At 40.3% G+C, this 23,184-nt stretch overlaps 1 protein-coding gene across 1 annotated transcript in view; it reads right to left on the bottom strand.

The window, feature by feature from the left end:
- LOC128698891 (protein phosphatase 1F-like) overlaps positions 1-23,184 on the bottom strand; it is a 225,052-nt gene that overhangs the window by 146,750 nt on the left and 55,118 nt on the right. The window contains exon 3 of the mRNA XM_070096781.1: positions 18,655-18,843. Within this exon, the coding sequence (XP_069952882.1) occupies positions 18,655-18,843 (189 nt within the window). The remainder of the gene's footprint in view (positions 1-18,654; positions 18,844-23,184) is intronic.

Here is a 23,184-nt window from a genome sequence, read left to right as displayed (position 1 = left end):
GAGTAATATTACAGAGTACACATTTTCTCTGATGTTGGACTACAAGTCGCCTGGCTACCACATCCCATATTTATGTTAATTTATTCTACTGTGGGATGTATTTATCATGTTTATGTTACATAGCATGTTTATTACATAATTTTGAAAAAAAATCATACATGGAATAATGGAAATGTCTATATTAATGTAATATACGACATTTAATGTGCCCAAGAGATAACGTGTTAATATTAATATGGTGTCAAGAGTAATGAGACTCTTAGAGATTTTAATGTGTACCTGCATGCCAACACAGTGTGTAAGTATATTTAGGTACAGGTACACAAGTATAATTATCAGAGTACATATAAAATATGCAATAACTTTAAAACACTTGAAATTGTGGAAAGTTTCCAGACATAATAGAGATGTAGTACTCACAAAAAATGTAAACAAACTGGGTGGGGCACACTGTACTAGAAAGATAGGAAGTTGTATAGCAAGTTTTGGTCATAATTTGAAATCACCATATTAGAGGAACGCCGTAAAGCAGGGCCCTACTGTATGTGAAAACCACCTATTCTCTTTTTCGTATTATGCACACATCCAAAACAAATTAGATATACTTTCAATATCTGTGATTCCCCTTAATTTACACTTACACTCACTCAAATGGCTGTAAACATAAAATTCCTAATACAGTGGAACCTTGACTTACGAGTGTCCCAACATGTGAGTTTTTTGATATATGAGCCATCACTCGGTCGATTTTTTGCGAGCCAACATCCGAGTTACGAGCAAGCTTCCCCCACTTCACCCCCTCAACCCACAACCCCCACACCGCTTGTTTATCTATGATCTCATGCTTTAATTCCATGGACATCATCAAGATTAAGATGTTTATTTTGACATGATACATGGTTGTTAGAGGAATGTAACAGTTGGGTGTACATGCCAAAAGCTCCTTTGTATGCAGAGCATCTTGGGCAAACTTAAAGAATAACTTAAGATTAGGAAGGCAATAATAGTTCATATGATCATTAGATGAGTTACAGTGAGTACAAGATAAATGAATATTCTATCAGGTAGTGCTTCATGGCTTTAGTAAGTCTACTAGAGAATTATTACACTACTGAATTAGTTATAGAGATTACAATATTATAATGGAATAATTTAAAACAATTTACAATATGATGTATTACAGTTTAGTACTATTTAAAACAATGAAGTTTAGGCATTCTAATTTGTAGTAGTACAGTGGAACCCCAAAAATCGAACTGCTCCCAACACGACCAATTATGCAAGTGTATTTTTGTAAGTGCTTTTATAAGTGTATTTTTGAGGGTCTGAAATGGACTAATCTAATTTACATTATTCCTGATGGGAATAAATTCATTCGGTAAAGGCACTCGAACAGCCTTCTGGACCGAAGAAAGTTTGATATTTGAAGTTCCACTTTAAGTAGTTGAGCATTAATCAGCACAATATGAGTAGCTTTTGAGTAACTGGTGGTGATTAGGTACGGTCTGTCTGGTTAATTTTGGGTGATGAGGTGATTTCTTAGCAGAGCCTTAAACTGATTTGCAGAAAGGGGTCCTTCACTGTGTTCTGGCAACGAATTCCATATATTCGGGCCGTTTACGTGCAGAGCAGTTTTGCATAGGGAGAGATGGACACGAGGGATACTGAAGTGTGATTTGTGTCTCGTATTATGGTTGTGTTCTGTTATAGTTATCAAGGAGGAGTTGAGAGGAGGATTTACATTTGAGTATAGTGTTCTGTGTATGTAGTAGACATAATAATAAGCGTGGATGTTTTGTATATTAAGCAAGTTAAGACTCTTGAAAAGAGGTGGAGTGTGTTGTCTAATGCAGGAGTTAGTAATCAATCGCACTGCAGCTTTTTGTTGGGTTATTAAAGGCTTACGGTGATTTAATGAAATTTGGCAAAATAACTCTACAAAATGCAAGCAAAACACGAGAGAAATGCTTCCATGGCAAGGTAAACAGTGCACCGAGTTGGTGGTGTTGTGAAGTTTGCCGTTTTTATTATTATTATTATTATACAGTTTACTCAGTTTCATGATTAATCCATTCTAGAGAGTCTGCCAAAAGTCGGAATTCATGAATTTCGAAACCATTTTCCCCATAAGAAATAACGTCAATCCAATTACTGTAATCCATTCCAGACACCCAAAAGTATTAACAAAAATTATTTTTTTTAAGATTAATATAGATTTACATACAGAAAAGAATAAGAAATGAAGTATAAAACAATAATATCACACTTAACTTTACTGAAGACTCTTGATGGTGTATGGAAGACAGGAGGAGGGGAAAGGATGGAGAAGTAACACTATTGTTTGGAAGGGAAATCTCCTTCCATAAAGACTTTAGGTACCAAGTCCTTATCTGGGGTTACTTCCTTTCTTTGTTTTTTAATGTCACTAGCACCAGCTTGAGAGTCACTGGACCCCTGTTGCTCAAAAAATTGTTCCAGACAGCTCTGTTTCTGGCATCTCTTTAAAATTTGCCTCAAATGGGACAAGACATTATCATTGTACATGTTGCTGACACGGCTTGCAACAGCTTTGTCAGGGTGATGTTCCTCCATAAACGTTCGCACCTCACACCACTTTGCACAAATGTCCTTAAGCTTTGAAGAAGGCACCTTCTTCCTTCTGTCTTCCTCCTCCTCTGAAGCAATTTCCTCAGCTGTGTTCTGTTGCTGTTGCAGATGAAGGTCTTGCAGCTCTTCAGTGGTTAGCTCTTCACTGTGGTCCTCCACCAACTCTCATATCCTGGCCACTCACATCCAACCCCATGGAATTCCCCAATGCCACAATTGATTGCACAACAGGTGTAGGGTCAACAGGGTCAGCCTCAAACTCTTCAAAATCCTTCTTTTGGACACATTCTGGCCACAATTTTCTCCAAGCTAAGTCCTGGAAGTCACTCCCTCCCAAGCCTTATCTATAAGGCTTATGCAATTGAGGATATTCAACTGAGTGTCTGAGGTCATATCAAAGCACCTTTGAAACATTGCTTTGGTGTACAGTTTTTTGAAGTTTGAAATGGTCTGCTGGCCCATGGGCTGGATGAGAGGAGTGGTACTAGGGGGAAAGAACTTCACTCATGAAACTAAACTCCTCCACCATTTGGTCATCCAAGTCTGGAGGATGAGCAGGAGCACTGTCCATTACCAGGAAGCACTTGAGTGGCAATTTTTTTTCCAGGAGGTATTCCTTCACACTCGGGCCAAACACTTCATTGAACCAATCAAGGAAAATTTCCCTTGTGACCCATGCCTTACTGCTAGCCTTCCACATCACACACAATTTAATCTTGGCAACAATGTTTTTCTTGAACACACTGGGATTTTCAGAGTGATACACCAGTAAAGGCTTCACTTTGAAATCCCCACTAGCATTACCATAGAACATGAGAGTTAGCCTGTCTCTCATAGGCTTGTGTCCTGGTAGTGCCATTTCCTCCTGCGTGATGTAGATCCTCTTTGATATTTTCTTCCAAGAGAGGCCTGTTTTGTCACAACTGAACACTTGGTGGAGGATGAATCCTTCACAGTCCTTAAATTCCTGCACAAATTTTTCAGCTGCATATTTGTCAGAACCGGCAGCCTCGCCATACATTACCACACTGTATATGCCACTATGCTTCTTTAATCTCTCAAACCAGCCTTTGCTTGCCTTAAATTCACTAACATCAGCACTTGTTTCAGGCATTTTCTTTATAATATCAGCATGCAACTGCCTTGCCTTTTCACAAATTATCGACTGTATAACACTATCTCCTGCTAATTGTTTTTGGTTGATCCACATTAAGAACAAATTCTCTACATCTTCAAGTACAGCATTTGTGATCTCTTTTTGCAACAGCTTCCTGGATTTCCTTTTTCTTCGACACAACGGAAGTGGTCGTTGAATGGGGCTTCCTGTATATCCTGCTGAATTTGACCACACGCACTCCACTTTCATATTTTGTGATGATTTCTTTCTTTAATTTTATCGTATTTCTCACCTTTACCAAAGGGCTGGCACTAGAAGCCATCTTTGGGCCCATGGTGGCTTATTTAGGAGTTGCCAGCACAATAAAAAAATGGATTATGACGAAATGTATCGTATGAACGTGTGTGGTGATGGTCACTCGTCCACAAACAATGCCACACATATTCCTGAATGTTGTGTGGAAGCCTTCGTGTACACCTGGCAGCACGGATGTATTCCATATGATGAAGGAATCACGAGGCAAATCAGGAACTGCGAGGCTTTATTTTGATGAAAAAAGTTGCCGAAAGTTGAAATTCATGAAGCTCAAGGCTCACGAAACTCGGGGGTCCACTGTAATTATTGTTATTATTACAGAGGTATCTCGGTTTTCGTTTGCCCTGGTTTTCGTCGAATTTGGTTTTCAACAACTTTTTTCATCAAAATTTTCTCCCAGTTTTCGTTCATCACCTCGGTTTTCGTCTGCCGTACTGAATGTGTCCACCTGCTCACACCCACACAAAGCATCCCACGTATATGTTTTGAGTCAATCTTGTTTTGTTTCTCGAGTGAACATTACCCTGTGCTTTTATATGAAACATTTCGTAATAATCCAGTGTTTTTTGTGCTTGTTTATCGAGTGCAACTGCTAAATAAGCTACCATGTGGTCAAAAAAAGTTCCGAGTGCCAGCCCTTTGATAAAGAGGGCGAGAAATTGTGGCCAAAATGAGTCCAAGAGAAGGATTTTGAAGTGTTTGAGGCTGACCCTGACAACCCTACACCTGTTGTAAAATCTATTGTGGCTTTGGGTAAGTCCATGAGGGTTGGATGTAAGTGGCCAGGATGTTGAAGAATTGGTGGACGACCACAGGGAAGAGCTAACCACACCTTCAACTGGAACAGCACAGATTGCAGCTGAGGAAATTGCTTCAGAGAAGGAGGAAGAGGGAGGGGAGAATGTGCCTTCTTCAGTGCTTAAGGACATGTGTGCAAAGTGGAGTGAGTTGCAAAGTTTTGTGGAGAAATATCACCCAAACAAAGCTGTTGCAAGCAGTATCTGCAACATGTTCAATGACAATGCCTTGTCCCATTTTAGGCAAATCTTAGTGAGACACCAGAAACAAACCTCTCTGGACAGATTTTTTGTGTAACAGGGGTACAATGCCAGTAAAAGACAAAGAAGGGAAGTAATCCCGGAGGGACCCGATACCTGAAGTCCTTATGGAAGGGGATTCCCCTTCCAAACAATAACCTCTCCTCCTCCCTCTCCCCTCCTCGCCGTCTTCCATAAGCCAACAAGAGTCTTCAATAAAGGTAAAAGTGATATTAAATGTTCATTTATCCATTTCATTAGTCCTTTATATTTATTTCTCATTGTTTTCTGTACGTAAAACTGTAGTTATTCTCTACAAAATGTATTTTTTGTTAATACTTTTGGGTGTCTGGAACAGATTAATTGGATTTACATTATTTATGAGAAATATTGCTTCAGTTTTCGTTGAATTTGGCTTTTATCAGACTTTCTGGAATGAATTAACCCTTTCAGGGTCGAGAGGTCCTCTCCTAAACTCGTCCTCAGGGTCGAAAATTTTTCGGAAAAAAAAAAAAAAAAAAGCAAAAATTATTTTTTCTTATAAAATGATAGAGAATCTTTTCCCGATTATAATGACACCAAAAGTATGAAATCTGATGGAAAACTTACGGAATTATGTTCTTGTGAAGTTAGCAGTCTTGACGATGTTTATGCATCGGCGATTTTACCCACTTTGAGCCCTATTTTCGGCCAATTTCAGTGTACTAGTTGACAAAAATCATATCTATTTCACTAGAACTCCATTTTTTCTATCGAATGAGTGCAAGAAACCACCCATTTACTGATTTCAACTATCCAATAAAGTGGTCAAATTGGCAATTTCGCCAATTTCACACAAATTTCAGAAGATGCCAATTTCCAAATAGGGTCCAGAATAAACAAGACAGACATTCCTGGCACTAAAATAACATTTTCTCTGTTCATTAGTCACGTCCCCAGGCCCCTCTTACATCTCTCTTGCTTTTCACTTTGTATTTTTATTCTCACAAAAAAACAGAAGATTTACTGTTAGACAGACTACTGCATTAGTGTAGAAATGGTGTAGAAATGGTATAACTAATATCACTGCACTTGTGAAAGAATATTAGACTCACCAGTTGACGTGTATTGGACACTCGGCATGATTTGTTTACTTTTGAAATTTGGTAAAAATCCAACATTTCTGCTACTTTGAGCTCAATTTCAAGGTACTTTTCATCATAAAACCAATCAAAATCATCTCATTTTCTGTAATATATCTTCCATTCTATAAAATGAGACCACGAAAACTAGAATATACCATAAATGCCATACGAAAATACACTGCAAATTCGCTGTTTTAAACCAAAAACACCATTAGTTTTTTTTTCTCATTATGCACTGTGTGCTGCAGGTTTTTTTTATACTGTGCACACTGACCACATAGACCCATTCTTTCGTATGTAGGCCTACCAGCTTTCTCTCACTAGATTTGAAGGCGTTAGAATTTAGGCATTCTATTATGTCAATAACCCTGGTGCATAAGCCGTACTAGTACGTCGGAAACCCTGAAAGGGTTAAAGACAAAAACCGAGGATCCACTATATTATTATTATTATTATTATTATTATTATTATTATTATTAACCCTTTCAGGGTCCCCAGGCCCTCTCCCAGACTTATTCTCAGGGTCGCCCAAATTTTAAAAAAAAAAAATTATTTTTCTTATGAAAAGATAGAGAAGCTTTTCCCGTTCATAATGACACCAAAAGTATGAAATTTGATGGAAAACTTACGGAATTATGCTCTCGCGAAGTTAGCGGTCTCGATGTTTACGCATCGGCGATTTTTCCCAATTTGAGCCCTATTTTCGGCCAATTCCAGTGTACTAGTCAACAAAAATCGTAACTATTTCGCTAGAACTCCATTTTTTCTATTGAATGAGTACAAGAAACCACCCATTTACTTATTTCAACTATCCAATACAGTAGTCAGAATTTAGCAATTTTGCACTTTCCTAATTTTTCACTTCCCAAAATTAACCCTGAAAGGGTTATAAATAAACATTTTAATTTTCATAGCTCTGAAGCAATTGACAGAAAGGGGACCTATAGAGACTTCACGCACTGATTTTTCACACAGATTGAGTTAAGCATGGGAACATCAAAGAGGTTTTTGTGTCTTGTGTTATGCCTGAGAGTTCTGTTGCAGCTATCAGGGTAGAGAATTGGAGGAAGGTATATATACTGAAACTGACTGTCCAATATACGTATATACATAATAAGGGAGGGAGTATGGAAGAAGTGAATGTGTTCAGATATTTGGGAGCTGACTTGTCAGCAGACGGGTTTATGAAGGATGAGGTTAACCACAGAATTGATGAAGGAAAAATGGTCAGTGCTCTTTTGAGGTATCTGTGGAAACAAAATACATTATCCATGGAGGCAAAGAAGGGAATGTATGAGAGTATAGTGGTACCAACACTGCAGCAAGGAGGAGGCTGGAGGCAGTGGAGATGTCATGTCTAAAGGCAATGTGTGGTGTAAATATTATGCAGAGAATTAGTAGGAGGTGTGGCATTACTAAAAGTATTAGTCAGAAGGCTGAAGAGGGGTTGCTGAGGTGGTTTGGTCATTTAGAGAAGATGGAACAAAGTAGAATGACTTGGAGAGCATATAAATTTGTAGTGGAAGGTTGTAGTTGGAAAGGTGGGGGGGAGGGGGTAAGGGAGGTTTTGTGGATAAGGGGATTGGGCTTCCAGCAGGCGTGCACGAGCGTTTTAGATAGAAGTGAATGGAGACAAATGATTTTTGGGACCTGACGAGCTGTTGAAGTGTGAGCAGGGTAATATCTTGTTTAAGGATTCAGGGAAACCAGTTAGCTGGACTCGAGTCCTGGAGGTGGGAAGTATAATATCTGCACTTTAAAGGAGGGGTTTAGGATATTGGCTGTTTGGAATGACATCTAAACTGTTGTATCTGAGCGGCTCTGCAAAAACGGTGATTTTGTATGAATGATGGTGGAAGTATTCAATGATGATGAAAGTTTTTTCTTCCTTTTTGGGTCACTCTGCCTCGGTGGGAAACGGCCGACATGTTAAAAAAAAAAAAACTATGAAATAACTTTAAAACACTTTAAATTTTGGAAAGTTTCCAGACATAATGGAGAGATGTGCTCATGGAGAATGTAAACAAACTGGGTGGTGGGCAATGACCGTATTAGAAAGTCAGGTGGAGAGAGCCGTAAGGCAAGTTTTGGTCATAATTTGAAATGTCCATATCAGCGGAACACCATAAGACGAAACATCATAATATGGGCCCTACCGTACTGACACCATTGAATGCAACAATATTTTTGTTGCACTTCTCAATTAAAGGGATGTGTTTGTAATAAAAGGAAATGAAAGGGACCATGAGGCAGCCAGAATTCTTAAGGACCTGATAATTTTGACCATAAAGACAGAGGAAGAAGAGGAGGAGGAGAAAGATTTATCTTCATGCATAATAAAAACCCTTAACCCAGAACAGACTCTACATTCAATAAAGCTCCTATCAAAAAAAAAATTACATAAAATTTGAAAGTATTGAGGCAATTTTTTTTTTTTTTTTTTTTTTTTTTTTTTTTTTTTTTTACACAGGGTTTGACAAGGTTAAGGATCTCTAGCTTCATTGGCAAGCTATTCACAGGTTAAGGATTCCTAACTTTATTTACAAGCTAAGAGCTGTTACCTACATCAGCTCATTTGAAAGCATTTTTATTGTTATGAAACATACAAGTAGGGAACAGGATAAAGTTGGAGCCATCTGTGGGCCAGCATTTTCATAAGATCAACTGACTATCTCAGTGACATCATAATGCTGTACGAATGTGTTCCATACCTGAGTCATCCTGGGAATAAATGATCTCAGATGAAGTGATGTTCTGGAGAAGGGTACAGCCAGAGTGAAGTTGCTGCTTTCTGCCCATCTTGTGGTATAGAAACTTGCTTCACGTCCTCGAAGTGGATCCAAGTGTAGGACTTTTACAGTATTGGCCTTGTACATAACAGTAAGGCCACCCACATCCCTCCTGTGTTGAAGGCTCTGCTGAAATGACAGATCTATCCAGGATTGGTACATGCGAGAGATGAGACGTCTTGCTCTGTTCTCTACTCTGTCAAGTAGTTGCATATGAGGAGGGCAGGCGAACCAAGAAAGTGGAGCATACTCAAGGTGTGAGCGTACTTGTGCCTCGTACAAAATCTTGCAACCCCTGCTGTCAAGCAGATGTGAGATACGGTGAAGTGCTGTAAGCTTCCTGGCTGCCTTGTTTGCAAGATTTACAACATGGTTTTATATGGTCAGTTTGGAGTCAAATTTCACCCCAAGGATATCAGCTTCTTCCCCAGGTGCCAATACCCTCCCATTCATCCTTACTACTGCACCGGCATTACCATCTTGGTGCCTAGAGATCATCATCATTTGTGTTTTCTCAGGTGCAAATGTTACTTGCCATCTATTTCCCCAAGCTGATATAGCTCTGAGCTGGTCATTGATGTAGCTAAGAGCAGCTGGCATTTCTTCTCTTGGATAAGTGAATGTCAGTGTACAGTCATCTGCATATGCATGGGATTCTGGGACGAGATGAAGAAGGTCACTGAAGTAGACATTCCATAACAATGGTCCCAGAACACTTCACTGTGGAACATTTGCTCCAATAGGAATGTATGAGAGTACAGTTTTACCAACGCTCTTATATGGGTGTGAAGCATGGGTGATGAATGTTGCAGCGAGGAGAAGGCTGGAGGCAGTGGAGATGTCATGTCTGAGGGCAATGTGTGGTGTGAATATAATGCAGAGAATTCGTAGTTTGGAAGTTAGGAGGAGGTGCGGGATTACCAAAACTGTTGTCCAGAGGGCTGAGGAAGGGTTGTTGAGGTGGTTCGGACATGTAGAGAGAATGGAGCGAAACAGAGCGACTTCAAGAGTGTATCAGTCTGTAGTGGAAGGAAGGTGGGGTAGGGGTCAGCCTAGGAAAGGTTGGAGGGAGGGGGTAAAGGAGGTTTTGTGTGCGAGGGGCTTGGACTTCCAGCAGGCATGCGTGAGCGTGTTTGATAGGAGTAAATGGAGACAAATGGTTTTTAATACTTGACGTGCTGTTGGAGTGTGAGGAAAGTAACATTTATGAAGGGATTCAGGGAAACCGGCAGGCCGGACTTGAGTCCTGGAGATGGGAAGTACAGTGCCTGCACTCTGAAGGAGGGGTGTTAATGTTGCAGTTTAAAAACTGTAGTGTAAAGCACCCTTCTGGCAAGACAGTGATGGAGTGAATGATGGTGAAAGTTTTTCTTTTTCGGGTCACCCTGCCTTGGTGGGAATCGGCCAGTGTGATAATAAAAAAAAAAAAAAAAAATAAGGATGTCTTGCTGATTCTGTTCCATTGAGAACTACCCTTAGAGATCTACCATGACGGTAATCACTGAGGAGACATAGCGTAGATCCTGCAATTCCCAGAGCTTGCAGTTTTGCTAAGAGGCCCTGGTGCCACACTCAATCAAAAGCATCAGCAATGTCCAGTGCTACCACGCAGCTGACAATTCTTTGTATGTTAATCATTAATTATAATGAAATGCCTGAATGTTCAACATTAGGTTAATACAATGGTACCTTGAGTTTTGAACAGCTCCCAACTCGAACAATTATGTATGTGTATTTTTGTAAGGGCTTTTGTAAGTGTATTTCTGGGGCTCTGAAACGGAGTAATCTAATTTGCATTATTCCTTATGGAAACAAATTTGTTCAGTATCGGTACTCGAACAGCCTTCTGGAACGAATTAAGCTCATAACTCGAGGTACCACTAATACAGAAAATACTTCTTTCATCTTCTTTCAACACACTGGCCATATCCCACCAAGGCAGGGTGGCCCAAAAAGAAAAACGAAAGTTTCTCTTTTAAATTTAGTAATTTATATGGAAGAAGGGGTTACTAGCCCCTTGCTCCCGGCATTTTAGTCGCCTCTTACAACATGCATGGCTTACGGAGGAAGAATTTTGTTCCACTTCCCCATGGAGATAAGAGGAAATAAACAAGAACTAGAAAGAAAATAGAATACCCAGAGGGGTGTGTATATATATGCTTGTACATTATGTGTAGTGTGACCTAAGTGTAAGTAGAAGTAGCAAGACATACCTGAAATCTTGCATGTTTATTAGACAAACAAAAGACACCAGCAATCCTACCATCATGTAAAACAATTACAGGTTTTCGTTGTACACTCACTTGAAACGACGGTAGTACCTCCCTAGGCGGTTGCTGTTTACCAACCTACTACCTAGGACAGAAAATACTTATCCTGTATTAACTAAGGAGAGAGAGAACTGTGATTAGTTTAGTTTTTTCATAAAGCCAGGTCAACCAGCTGATGCTGCCAGCTACCTGCAGTTTATATAGCCATCACAGCCTAGTTGATGAGTAAATGTTGAAGCTATAAGAGCTAAGAGAAAGAAGTGATGGTGTATTTAATAATATGAGGAAAGAGAGAAGAAAATGTAAGGGCTGTGAGATAGCAGGCATTCTGAAGAGTTAGGAGCAGGGGGGAGGTGATGGCAGAGGTGGTGGTGGAGGCAGAGGTCATGGTGGAGGCAGAAGTGGCAGCAGAGGCAGTGACAAATAGATATGAAAAGGCATCAAGGGCCTTCTCATACTTATTCTTACAACTATATATGGAACCTACCTCGACTACCTCCAGGTGGTTTGTGAAAAAAGATTTGCTATCTCTAAACCTGTGTTAGTTATTATAATTATTGTGCATCTTTGTGTATAAACAATGAGTGTATATTTCAATATAAATTTTAGGAATTAAAATGGTGCATACTGAATTGGTGGGGATTATATATGTATACTTAACTGGTGGGGGTAGAGATAAATTGCAAGCAGTCAACATAATTGAAACTTAACATACAGTGAAACCTCAAATATCAAACTTTCTTCGTTCCAGACGGCTGTTCGAGTGCCATTACCGAACGAATTTATTCCCATCAGGATTAGATTAGTTCATTTCAAACCCTCAAAAATACACTTACATAATTAGTTGAGTTGGGAGCAGTTCGATATTTGAGGTTCCAATGTACTACAGTACTATTTTCCAAAAAAAAAAAAAAAAACCCTATCTACTTACTATAACCCCACATATTAATGCTGTGTTCCATCCTACACTGTTCCATCCATCACTTAGTCCTTCACAACAAATTACAGTATGTAGATGTATCCTCTTTAGCATGTCTTAAATATATCCTAGCTCTGATTTGAATAAACCTATCATAACTGATCCTAAATATACATTTCCTGACAATGTTTTGTGTGTGCACTAATCTACCTGTGAACAGTTCCTAGAATTCTTCTCATCTTGAAGCCCAGCCTGAAGTCAGACTTCATTGTTGACTGACTGGTTAACTAAACCATTGCTGCTAGTGGTCCATTAAGTCAATACTGCCATGATTATTCTAGCAACCATTGTACGAATTGGTCAAGTTTCCACTTAAAAACTTCTTTTTTTGTTTTGACAATACTTGCTGAAGGGTGAAGATTAATAGAACACAGATTTTGAGGTAGTGTTTCAGAACCAACTAGCTTTGTGGCTTGTATAGCAGCCATTACAGCCAAAAGTACATTGCCTGTACTATACTGTCATGTCAGGGTCTTACACAAACACCGTAAGATATTAATGCACACCTAGCATCACTAAATGCCAGTATCTTATTAACCCTTTGAAGGTCGGTGATGTACAAGTCATTGCAGCCAGGGTCGGTCACGTACTTGTACACCTAAATTCAACACCTTCAAATCTGATGGAAGAAACCTGGCAGGCATACATATGAAAGAATGCATCTGTGTGGTCAGTGTGCACAGTATAAAAAAAATCCTGATGCATGCTGTGCATAATGAGAAAAAAAAACTTGAACTGTGTTTTTGGTTTAAAACAACGACTTTCTAGTACAGTGGACCCCCGCATAACGGACGCCTTGCATAGCGGACAATCCGCATAGCGGACGCTTTGTTCGCTAAAATTTTGCCCCGCATAGTGGACAAAAACCCGCTCAGCGGCCTTCGTCCGAGACGCGTCCAATGTGCGCCCTCAGCCAGCCTCACATGTGCCGCCTGTGCCATTGTTTACCAGCCAGCCTCCGCGGTAACATTCAAGCATACAATCGGAATATTTCGTATTATTACAGTGTTTTCGGTGCTGTTTCTGGAAAATAAGTGACCATGGGCCCCAAGAAAGCTTCTAGTTCCAACCCTACAGCAATAAGGGTTAGAATTCCCATTGAAATGAAGAAAGAGATCATTGATAAGTATGAAAGTGGAGTGCGTATCACCGACCTGGTCAGGTTGTACAAGAAACCCAAATCAACCATCTCTTCTATTGTGGGCAAGAAAACGGCAATCAAGGAAGCTGTTGTTGCCAAAGGTTTAACTGTGTTTTCGAAACAAAGATCGCAAGTGATGGAAGATGTTGAGAGACTCTTATTGGTGTGGATAAATGAAAAACAGCTAGTAGGAGATAGCGTCTCTCAAGCGATCATATGTGAAAAGGCTAGGAAGTTGCATGAGGATTTAATTAAAAAAATGCCTGCAACTAGTGATGATGTGAGTGAATTTAAGGCCAGCAAAGGTTGGTTTGAGAGATTTAAGAAGCGTAGTGGCATACATAGTGTGATACGGCATGGTGAGGCTGCCAGTTCGGACCACAAAGCGGCATACTGAGTGCACCACTCACTCTTTTTCCCTCATCATGCATGAATTCAAGGAGTACATAGAAACTGAAGGACTGAAACCTGAACAAGTGTTTAATTGTGATGAAACAGGCCTGTTCTGGAAGAAAATGCCAAGCAGGACCTACATTACTCAGGAGGAAAAGGCACTCCCAGGACATAAGCCTATGAAAGACAGGCTTACTTTGTTGATGTGTGCCAATGCTAGTGGTGATTGCAAAGTTAAGCCTTTATTAGTGTATCACTCTGAAACTCCCAGAGCGTTCAGGCAAAAGAATGTCCTCAAGGATAATTTGTGTGTGCTGTGGAGGGCAAACAGTAAAGCATGGGTCACTAGGGAATTTTTCTATAACTGGTTACACCATGCATTTGCCCCCAATGTGAAAGATTACCTAACTGAAAAGAAATTAGACCTTAAGTGCCTCCTGGTGTTAGACAATGCCCCTGGTCATCCTACAGACGTGGCAGAGCGACTTTATGGGGACATGAGCTTCATTAAGGTGAAGTTTTTGCCTCCTAATACCACTCCTCTCCTGCAGCCCATGGACCAGCAGGTCATTTCCAACTTCAAGAAACTGTACACAAAAGCTCTGTTTCAAAAGTGCTTTGAAGTGACCACAGACACTCGATTGACTCTAAAAGAGTTTTGGAAGGATCACTTTAATATCCTCAATTGTGTAAACCTTATAGGTAAGGCTTGGGAGGGAGTGACTAAGAGAACCTTGAACTCTGCTTGGAAGAAACTGTGGCCAGAATGTGTAGACAAAAGGGATTTTGAAGGGTTTGAGGCTAACCCTGAGAGGAGTATACCAGTTGAGGAATCAATTGTGGAATTGGGGAAGTCCTTGGGGTTGGAGGTTAGTGGGGAGGATGTGGAAGAGTTGGTGGAGGAGGACAATGAAGAACTAACCACTGATGAGCTGATAGATCAACTTCAAGAGCAAGAGGCCAGACCTGGGGAAACTGGTTCAAAGGAGGGGAGAGAGAAATTGAAGGAATTGCCTACTTCAAAGATTAAGGAAATGTGTGCAAAATGGCTTGAAGTGCAAACCTTTTTTGATGAAAATCACCCTCACACAGCTATTGCAAGCCGTGCTGGTGACTGTTACAATGACAGTGTTGTGAACCACTTTAGACAAATCATAAAGGAACAAGAGGTACAGGCCACTATGGACAGATATGTTGTGCGAAAGAAGTCCAGTGACTCTGAAGCTGGTCCTAGTGGCATTAAAAGAAGAAGGGAAGTAACCCCAGAAAAGGACTTGCTACCTCAAGTCCTAATGGAAGGGGATTCCCCTTCTAAACACTAACACTCTCTCTCCCCTCCTCCCATCCCATCAATCATCACCAGATCTTCAATAAAAGTAAGTGTCATGTAATTGTGCATGCCTTTTTCAGTTTGTGTGTACTAAAATTAACATTTTTTTGTGGTAAAAAAATTTTTTTTTCATACTTTTGGGTGTCTTGCACGGATTAATTTTATTTCCATTATTTCTTATGGGGAAAATTAATTCACATAGCGAACATTTCGCATAACAGCCAGCCCTCTTGCACGGATTAAGGTCGCTATGCGGGGGTCCACTGTATATTTTCGTATGGTATTTGTGGTTGTATTCTCGGTTTCCTTAGTCTCATTTGATAGAATGGAAGATATATTACAGAATTAGAGATAATTCTGATTGGTTTCATGATGACAAGTACTTTGAAACTGAGCTCAAAGTAGCGGAAATGATCGATTTTTGCCAATGTTCAAGAGTAAACAAATCAAGCCACGCATCCAATACACGTCAACTGGTGAGTCTGATATTCTTTCACAAGTGCACTGACTTCTATTTTCTGTGAAAATAAAAATTCAAAATAGAAAGCAAAAGTAATGTAAGAGGGGCCTAGAGATGTGACTAATGAACAGATAAAATGTTATTTTAGTGCCATAAATGTCTGTCTTGTTTATTCTGGACCTTATTTTGAAATTGGCATCTTTTGAAATTTGTGTGAAATTGACCAAATTGCCAATTTCTGACCACTTTATTGGGTAGTTGAAATCGGTAAATGGGAGGATTCTTGTACTCATTTGATAGAACAAATGGAGTTCTAGAGAAATAGCTATGATTTTAGTCAACTATAACATTGGAATTGGCCGAAAATAGGGCTCAAAGTGGGTGAAATCGCCCACTTTGAGACCTCTAACTTCACAAAAGCATAATTCCATAAATTTCCCATTATATTTCATACTTTTGGTTGTCATTATGATTGGAAAAAGATTCTCTATCATTTTATTAGAATTTTTTTTTTTAGAAAAATTTTCGACCCTGAGAAGGAGTTTGGGAGAGGGCCTCTCAACCCTCAACAAACTACTTCCTTGTTTCAAGTTTCTGTGTCCACTTCCTTATTCCAAGCTTCTGTGTACATTTATTACCACCTCAAAATATGGTCTAAATTTACCCAATTCATCAATGGGTCACCTGTGGCTCAATGATCATGATGAGATCTGTGGGCAAGCCTCCCTACACCTGCTATCCCTAAAAGGCAAAATAACACATCTTCATTTGCTTCTTTTTTGAAAACTCACTGAATGTGCAGCACCAAATTTATATGAAGACAAATGAGACACCATAAATAACATCTTTTCTGCAATACAATTTTTTGTCACAATTAATCCTAAACTGCAGACAGGAACAGAAAATCCTACCTACCTCTAAAGATGACAACTCAGACAGGCACCTTGTATTTCAAACAGGCAACTCACAGATCTACTCGCCAAGGCACTGAAAAGCAGTGGCACTAACACAGCTATCACAACCTCAAAAACCACTTGTGATATTACAAAAACCTGAACACAGAATCAAATAGCAGCAGTGCTGGGGTATACGTTATTCCAAGTGCATTAACAATAAACAAAAGAAACAACAGAGATTAGACAACAGAATTTAGGAATGTCATTATGCTCATATGTCTAATAAGACAAACAATGCATGTGTCATTCATCATGACAAACACTGACACCTTATGACATGGAAACCCCAAACTTATTATAAAGAAGGTCACATATTCAGATGGTGCCTGGAACCAGCAATCATTGGCATAATGTACACTACTAAACAGAACCATGGTGCTTGCAGCAAGCAAAACCTTCAAAACACATTATTGAATATGGGAAACACCTGACCTGTAATCAAACACCAGTTCAAACCTAAATAATAGACCACTATTATTGACACTGTGCTCTTGGGAGATTCTGAAGAGAAGTTGCAGAGATTGGTGGATGAATTTGGTAGGGTGTGCAAAAGAAGAAAATTAAAGGTGAATACAGGAAAGAGTAAGGTTATGAGGATAACAAAAAGATTAGGTGATGAAAGATTGAATATCAGATTGGAGGGAGAGAGTATGGAGGAGGTGAACGTATTCAGATATTTGGGAGTGGACGTGTCAGCAGATGGGTCTATGAAAGATGAGGTGAATCATAGAATTGATGAGGGAAAAAGAGTGAGTGGTGCACTTAGGAGTCTGTGGAGACAAAGAACTTTGTCCTTGGAGGCAAAGAGGGGAATGTATGAGAGTATAGTTTTACCAACGCTCTTATATGGGTGTGAAGCGTGGGTGATGAATGTTGCAGCGAGGAGAAGGCTGGAGGCAGTGGAGATGTCATGTCTGAGGGCAATGTGTGGTGTGAATATAATGCAGAGAATTCGTAGTTTGGAAGTTAGGAGGAGGTGCGGGATTACCAAAACTGTTGTCCAGAGGGCTGAGGAAGGGTTGTTGAGGTGGTTCGGACATGTAGAGAGAATGGAGCGAAACAGAATGACTTCAAGAGTGTATCAGTCTGTAGTGGAAGGAAGGCGGGGTAGGGGTCGGCCTAGGAAGGGTTGGAGGGAGGGGGTAAAGGAGGTTTTGTGTGCGAGGGGCTTGGACTTCCAGCAGGCATGCGTGAGCGTGTTTGATAGGAGTGAATGGAGACAAATGGTTTTTAATACTTGACGTGCTGTTGGAGTGTGAGCAAAGTAACATTTATGAAGGGATTCAGGGAAACCGGCAGGCCGGACTTGAGTCCTGGAGATGGGAAGTACAGTGCCTGCACTCTGAAGGAGGGGTGTTAATGTTGCAGTTTAAAAACTGTAGTGTAAAGCACCCTTCTGGCAAGACAGTGATGGAGTGAATGATGGTGAAAGTTTTTCTTTTTCGGGCCACCCTGCCTTGGTGGGAATCGGCCGGTGTGATAATAAAATAAAAAATAGGCCAACTGTTACCATCATCATCAGCACCTGATGTACAATTCTTTATTATTCTTACCTCACTCTCCATGAATATGTATACGATAGTAAACATACTCACATGCTGAGTGTCCATGGTTCAATTCCCAGCAAGGGTGGGAACAGTGGGTGTGTTTCCTTACATCTCTTGTCCCATTCACCTACCAAGCAAGTCCAGTGGTACCCTGAGTTTCGTACAGCTCCCAACTCGAACAATTATGTAAGTGTATTACTGTAAGTGCTTTTTTAAGTGTGTTTTTGGGGGTCTGAAACGGACTAATCTAATTTACATTATTCCTTATAGGAACAAATTCGTTCGGTAACGACACTTGAACGAATTATGGCCGAAACTCGGGGTACCACTGAAGGTACAGTATTTAGGTTTAAGTCAGCTAGTGTGGGTCACATCCTGAGAGAGAAGATTGAGAGCCCCAATGAAATCAGACAGACAGTCCCTTGATGATGCACTGCCTTTCTTGGGTTATCCTGGGTGGCTAACCCTCTGGGGTTGAAAATCCGAACAAAATCTTACCTTTTCTTTTAAATACAGTTAGAACTTCAAGTGGAAAAAAAAACAGACTGACCTTTAGGGGTCTATAACTTTAAACAATGTTTAAACTAACCTCTTTGCTGGCTTTCTTGACAAAATTTGTGTCGGTTATGTGGAAAGCGTGTTTGAGTGCTGCTTCTGGGTTCATCTCATATTGTGGGTTCTGAATCATGTACTGATGTAGATGAGCAGCACTGTATACAGCTGCATCTATGCCAGCATGACCATCAAATACTCCATAGTATGCATGCGGTTGATCATACTGTCAAGAGGAAAAAGAATTAAATGGTAACTAGAGGAAAGAATATAGTATTATGACAGTACAGTGTAAACATTTTCTTTTTCAACAAACCATTCGTATCCCACCAAGGTAGTGTGACCCAAAAAGAAAAACAAAAGTTTTTCTTTTTAAAGTTGGTAATTTATACAGGAGAAGGGGCAGTATATACATAAGAGCACCAACTTACATACAGCCTCTCCTCACTTAACGACATAGTTCCGTTCCTAAGACAACATCGGTAAACAAATTCGTCGCAAAGTGAGAAGCATACTGTAATGGTAGTGAGTTGGTGTCAACCATTTTTGATGCTGTTGAAATGTCACCTTTGTACCATTTGTAACATTTCTGGCATATTTTTTAATGTTTATACAGTAATGTACTGTATACTGTATTAAACAGAATAGAGGAAATCAGCTCTAATATACATTATTTATTTATGTATTGTGGTCAGAGAGCCCATCTTAAGTCTGAGTTGTTGGTAAACGATTATGTCACTAAGTGAAGATAGGCTGTAGTTAATATTCAAGTTTCAATATAAAGCAGTTAACTTTTTTCATTAAAAAATCCAGCAATAGTAATCACATTGCATTTATGAACATTATTTGTTAAGTGATCTCAGACTGTCTCTGTTTTGCTTGAAGGTGAAGCCAGGGTGTATCAAAGATAAGTGTCAGATTTGTTACACAATGTATAAAGTTTAAGTTGACAGTTCTTGGCATTTATGATGCGACTTCAATAATCATGAATGAAACACTTACCCAGATGGTAATTATAAAGATAACCGAGTAATCACACTGTAAATTTTGGGAAAAAATGAGCATACAGAGGAAATATTCCTGATGAGTTGGCAGAAGTTATTTGTGAGATGCTCCATGGTAGTAAACATGCAGACATTATGATAGAACTTGGCCCCGACACATCTGGAGGTGTTGCTCTTCTAAATAAAATCACTGCAGTAGGTCCCCTATCCCAAGCTATGCAGGTCCTACTCTCAGCAATCATATCCAATTCCACTGTTACACCATTATTTTCCTAAATTAGAACAAAGGAGACATACGGTGTCTGGAAAAAGTCACAGAAAGTAAGTCACAATTTTGGCTAGGAAAAAAAAGTCAGAGGAAAAAAAGTAACATTTATAGGTAATACACATTTTAAGAAAAAGAGGATAAATAAGTATACAAGATATGATGTAGGGCGAAATGACAGTAGTTTGTTGGATTATGTATTGGTAGATAAAAGACTGTCGAGTAGACTTCAGGATGTACATGTTTATAGAGGGGCCACAGATATATCAGATCACTTTCTAGTTGTAGTTACACAGAGTAAAAGGTAGATGGGATACAAGGAGAATAGAAGCATCAGGGAAGAGAGAGGTGAAGGTTTATAAACTAAAAGAGGAGGCAGTTAGGGTAAGATATAAACAGCTATTGGAGGATAGATGGGTTAATGAGAGCATAGGCAATGGGGTCGAAGAGGTATGGGGGTAGGTTTAAAAACGTAGTGTTAGAGTGTTCAGCAGAAGTTTGTGGTTACAGGAAAGTGGGTGTGGGAGGGAAGAGGAGCGATTGGTGGAATGATGATGTAAAGAGAGTAGTAAGGGAGAAAAAGTTAGCATATGAGAAGTTTTTACAAAGTAGAAGTGATGCAAGGAGGGAAGAGTATATGGAGAAAAAGAGAGAGGTTAAGAGAGTGGTGAAGCAATGTAAAAAGAGAGCAAATGACAGAGTGGGTGAGATGTTATCAACAAATTTTGTTGAAAATAAGAAAAAGTTTTGGAGTGAGATTAACAAGTTAAGGAAGCCTAGAGAGTAAATGGATTTGTCAGTTAAAAATATGAGAGGAGAGTTATTAAATGGAGAGTTAGAGGTATTGGGAAGATGGAGGGAATATTTTGAGGAATTGTTAAATGTCGATGAAAATAGGGAAGCTGTGATTTCGTGTATAGGACAAGGAGGAATAACATCTTGGAGTGAGGAAGAGCCAGTTGTGAGTGTGGGGGAAGTTCGTGAGGCAGTGGGTAGAATGAAAGGGGTAAGGCAGCCGGGATTGATGGGATAAAGATAGAAATGTTAAAAGCAGGTGGGGATATAGTTTTAGAGTGGTTGGTGCAATTATTTAATAAATGTATGGAAGAGGGCAAGGTACCTAGGGATTGGCAGAGAGCATGCATAGTTCCTTTGTATAAAGGCAAAGGGGACAAAAGAGTGCAAAAATTATAGGGGGATAAGTCTGTTGAGTATACCTGGTAAAGTGTATGGTAGAGTTATTATTGGAGAATAGGATAGCAGATGAACAAGGAGGCTTTAGGAAAGGTAGGGGGTGTGTGGACCAGGTGTTTACAGTGAAACATATAAGTGAACAGTATTTAGATAAGGCTAAAGAGGTCTTTGTGGCATTTATGGATTTGGAAAAGGCATATGACAGGGTGGATAGGGGGGCAATGTGGCAGATGTTGCAGGTGTATGGTGTAGGAGGTAGGTTACTGAAAGCAGTGAAGAGTTTTTACGAGGATAGTGAGGCTCAAGTTAGAGTATGTAGGAAAGAGGGAGATTATTTCCCAGTAAAAGTAGGCCTTCGACAAGGATGTGTGATGTCACCGTGGTTGTTTAATATATTTATGGATGGGGTTGTAAGAGAAGTAAATGCGAGGGTCTTGGCAAGATGCATGGAGTTAAAAGATAAAGAATCACACAAAGAGGGAGTTGTCACAGTTGCTCTTTGCTGATGACACTGTGCTCTTGGGAGATTCTTAAGAGAAGTTGCAGAGATCGGTGGATGAATTTGGTAGGGTGTGCAAAAGAAGAAAATTAAAAGTGAATACAGGAAAGAGTAAGGTTATGAGGATAACAAAAAGATTAGGTGATGAAAGATTGGATATCAGATTGGAGGGAGAGAGTATGGAGGAGGTGAATGTATTCAGATATTTGGGAGTGGACGTGTCAGCGGATGGGTCTATGAAAGATGAGGTGAATCATAGAATTGATGAGGGGAAAAGGATGAGTGGTGCACTTAGAAGTCTGTGGAGACAAAGAACCTTGTCCTTGGAGGCAAAGAGGGGAATGTATGAGAGTATAGTTTTACCAATGCTCTTATATGGGTGTGAAGCATGGGTGATGAATGTTGCAGCGAGGAGAAGGCTGGAGGCAGTGGAGATGTCATGTCTGAGGGCAATGTGTGGTGTGAATATAATGCAGAGAATTCGTAGTTTGGAAGTTAGGAGGAGGTGCGGGATTACCAGAACTGTTGTCCAGAGGGCTGAGGAAGGGTTGTTGAGGTGGTTCGGACATGTAGAGAGAATGGAGCGAAACAGAGTGACTTCAAGAGTGTATCAGTCTGTAGTGGAAGAAAGGCAGGGTAGGGGTCGGCCTAGGAAAGGTTGGAGGGAGGGGGTAAAGGAGGTTTTGTGTTCGAGGGGGCTTGGACTTCCAGCAGGCATGCGTGAGCGTGTTTGATAGGAGTGAACGGAGACAAATGGTTTTTAACCCTTTGACTGTTTCCGACGTATAAATACGTCTTACGAGCCAATGTTTCTGACGTATTTATACGCACAAATTCTAGCGGCTTCAAATCGAGCGCCAAAGGCCTGATAGGCCTACACGGGAGAGAAGGGGTCTCAGTGGTCGGTGTGCACCCTGTGAAAAAAATCTGGGACCTAGCGGTGCATTGTGGGAACGCCATGTTGTCAGTCCATTTTCACCATGCCTCTCGGTAAGAAGTTCCTCACTCCTCGGCGGATTGGAGGTCTTTTGTTCCCAAGTGATAGCTCTAACAGCGATGAAAGTGTCAGTGACAGTGAATTCAAGGGTTTTCAAGTGAGTGTTACCGAAAAAAGTGCCCAGGATAACGTAAATAGTGACGAAAACCCAGATGACCCACAACCTTCGACCTCTGGTGCTGTGCTGGCTTGTTCACGTTCACGTTCGCCTGTACCAGGACGAAAGAGGAAACTATTTGGTCGTGTACAACACCCTGATGATAGCAGTGATAGTGATAGTGATAGTGATAGTGATTTCAAAGTCATTGAAAGCAGTTCTAGTGACAGTGAGAGTGAATATTCCCCAGTGAAGCGCCAGTATGTACGACGTAGCATGCGGTCTGGTAGTGTTTCATATGTTGTTCCAAGGGGAAGGAGAAACTCTGGGAGCACATCCCGTGGCCCAACACCACGACCTGATAGTGAAGATGACGATATTGTAACGATGGGTATGAATGGTGACAGTGAGGGAGGAGGCAGTGGTGGTGATAGTGAGGGTGGCACGGCCCATGTGGCACCATCACCGGGCCACGCTACTAGCCACGCGGCTGACTCAGCAGAACAACCAG

The sequence above is a fragment of the Cherax quadricarinatus genome, chromosome 55, assembly GCF_038502225.1.
Source record: "Cherax quadricarinatus isolate ZL_2023a chromosome 55, ASM3850222v1, whole genome shotgun sequence".
NCBI classification, from domain to species: Eukaryota; Metazoa; Arthropoda; class Malacostraca; order Decapoda; family Parastacidae; genus Cherax; species Cherax quadricarinatus.
This window is presented reverse-complemented; position numbering and strand designations above follow the sequence as displayed.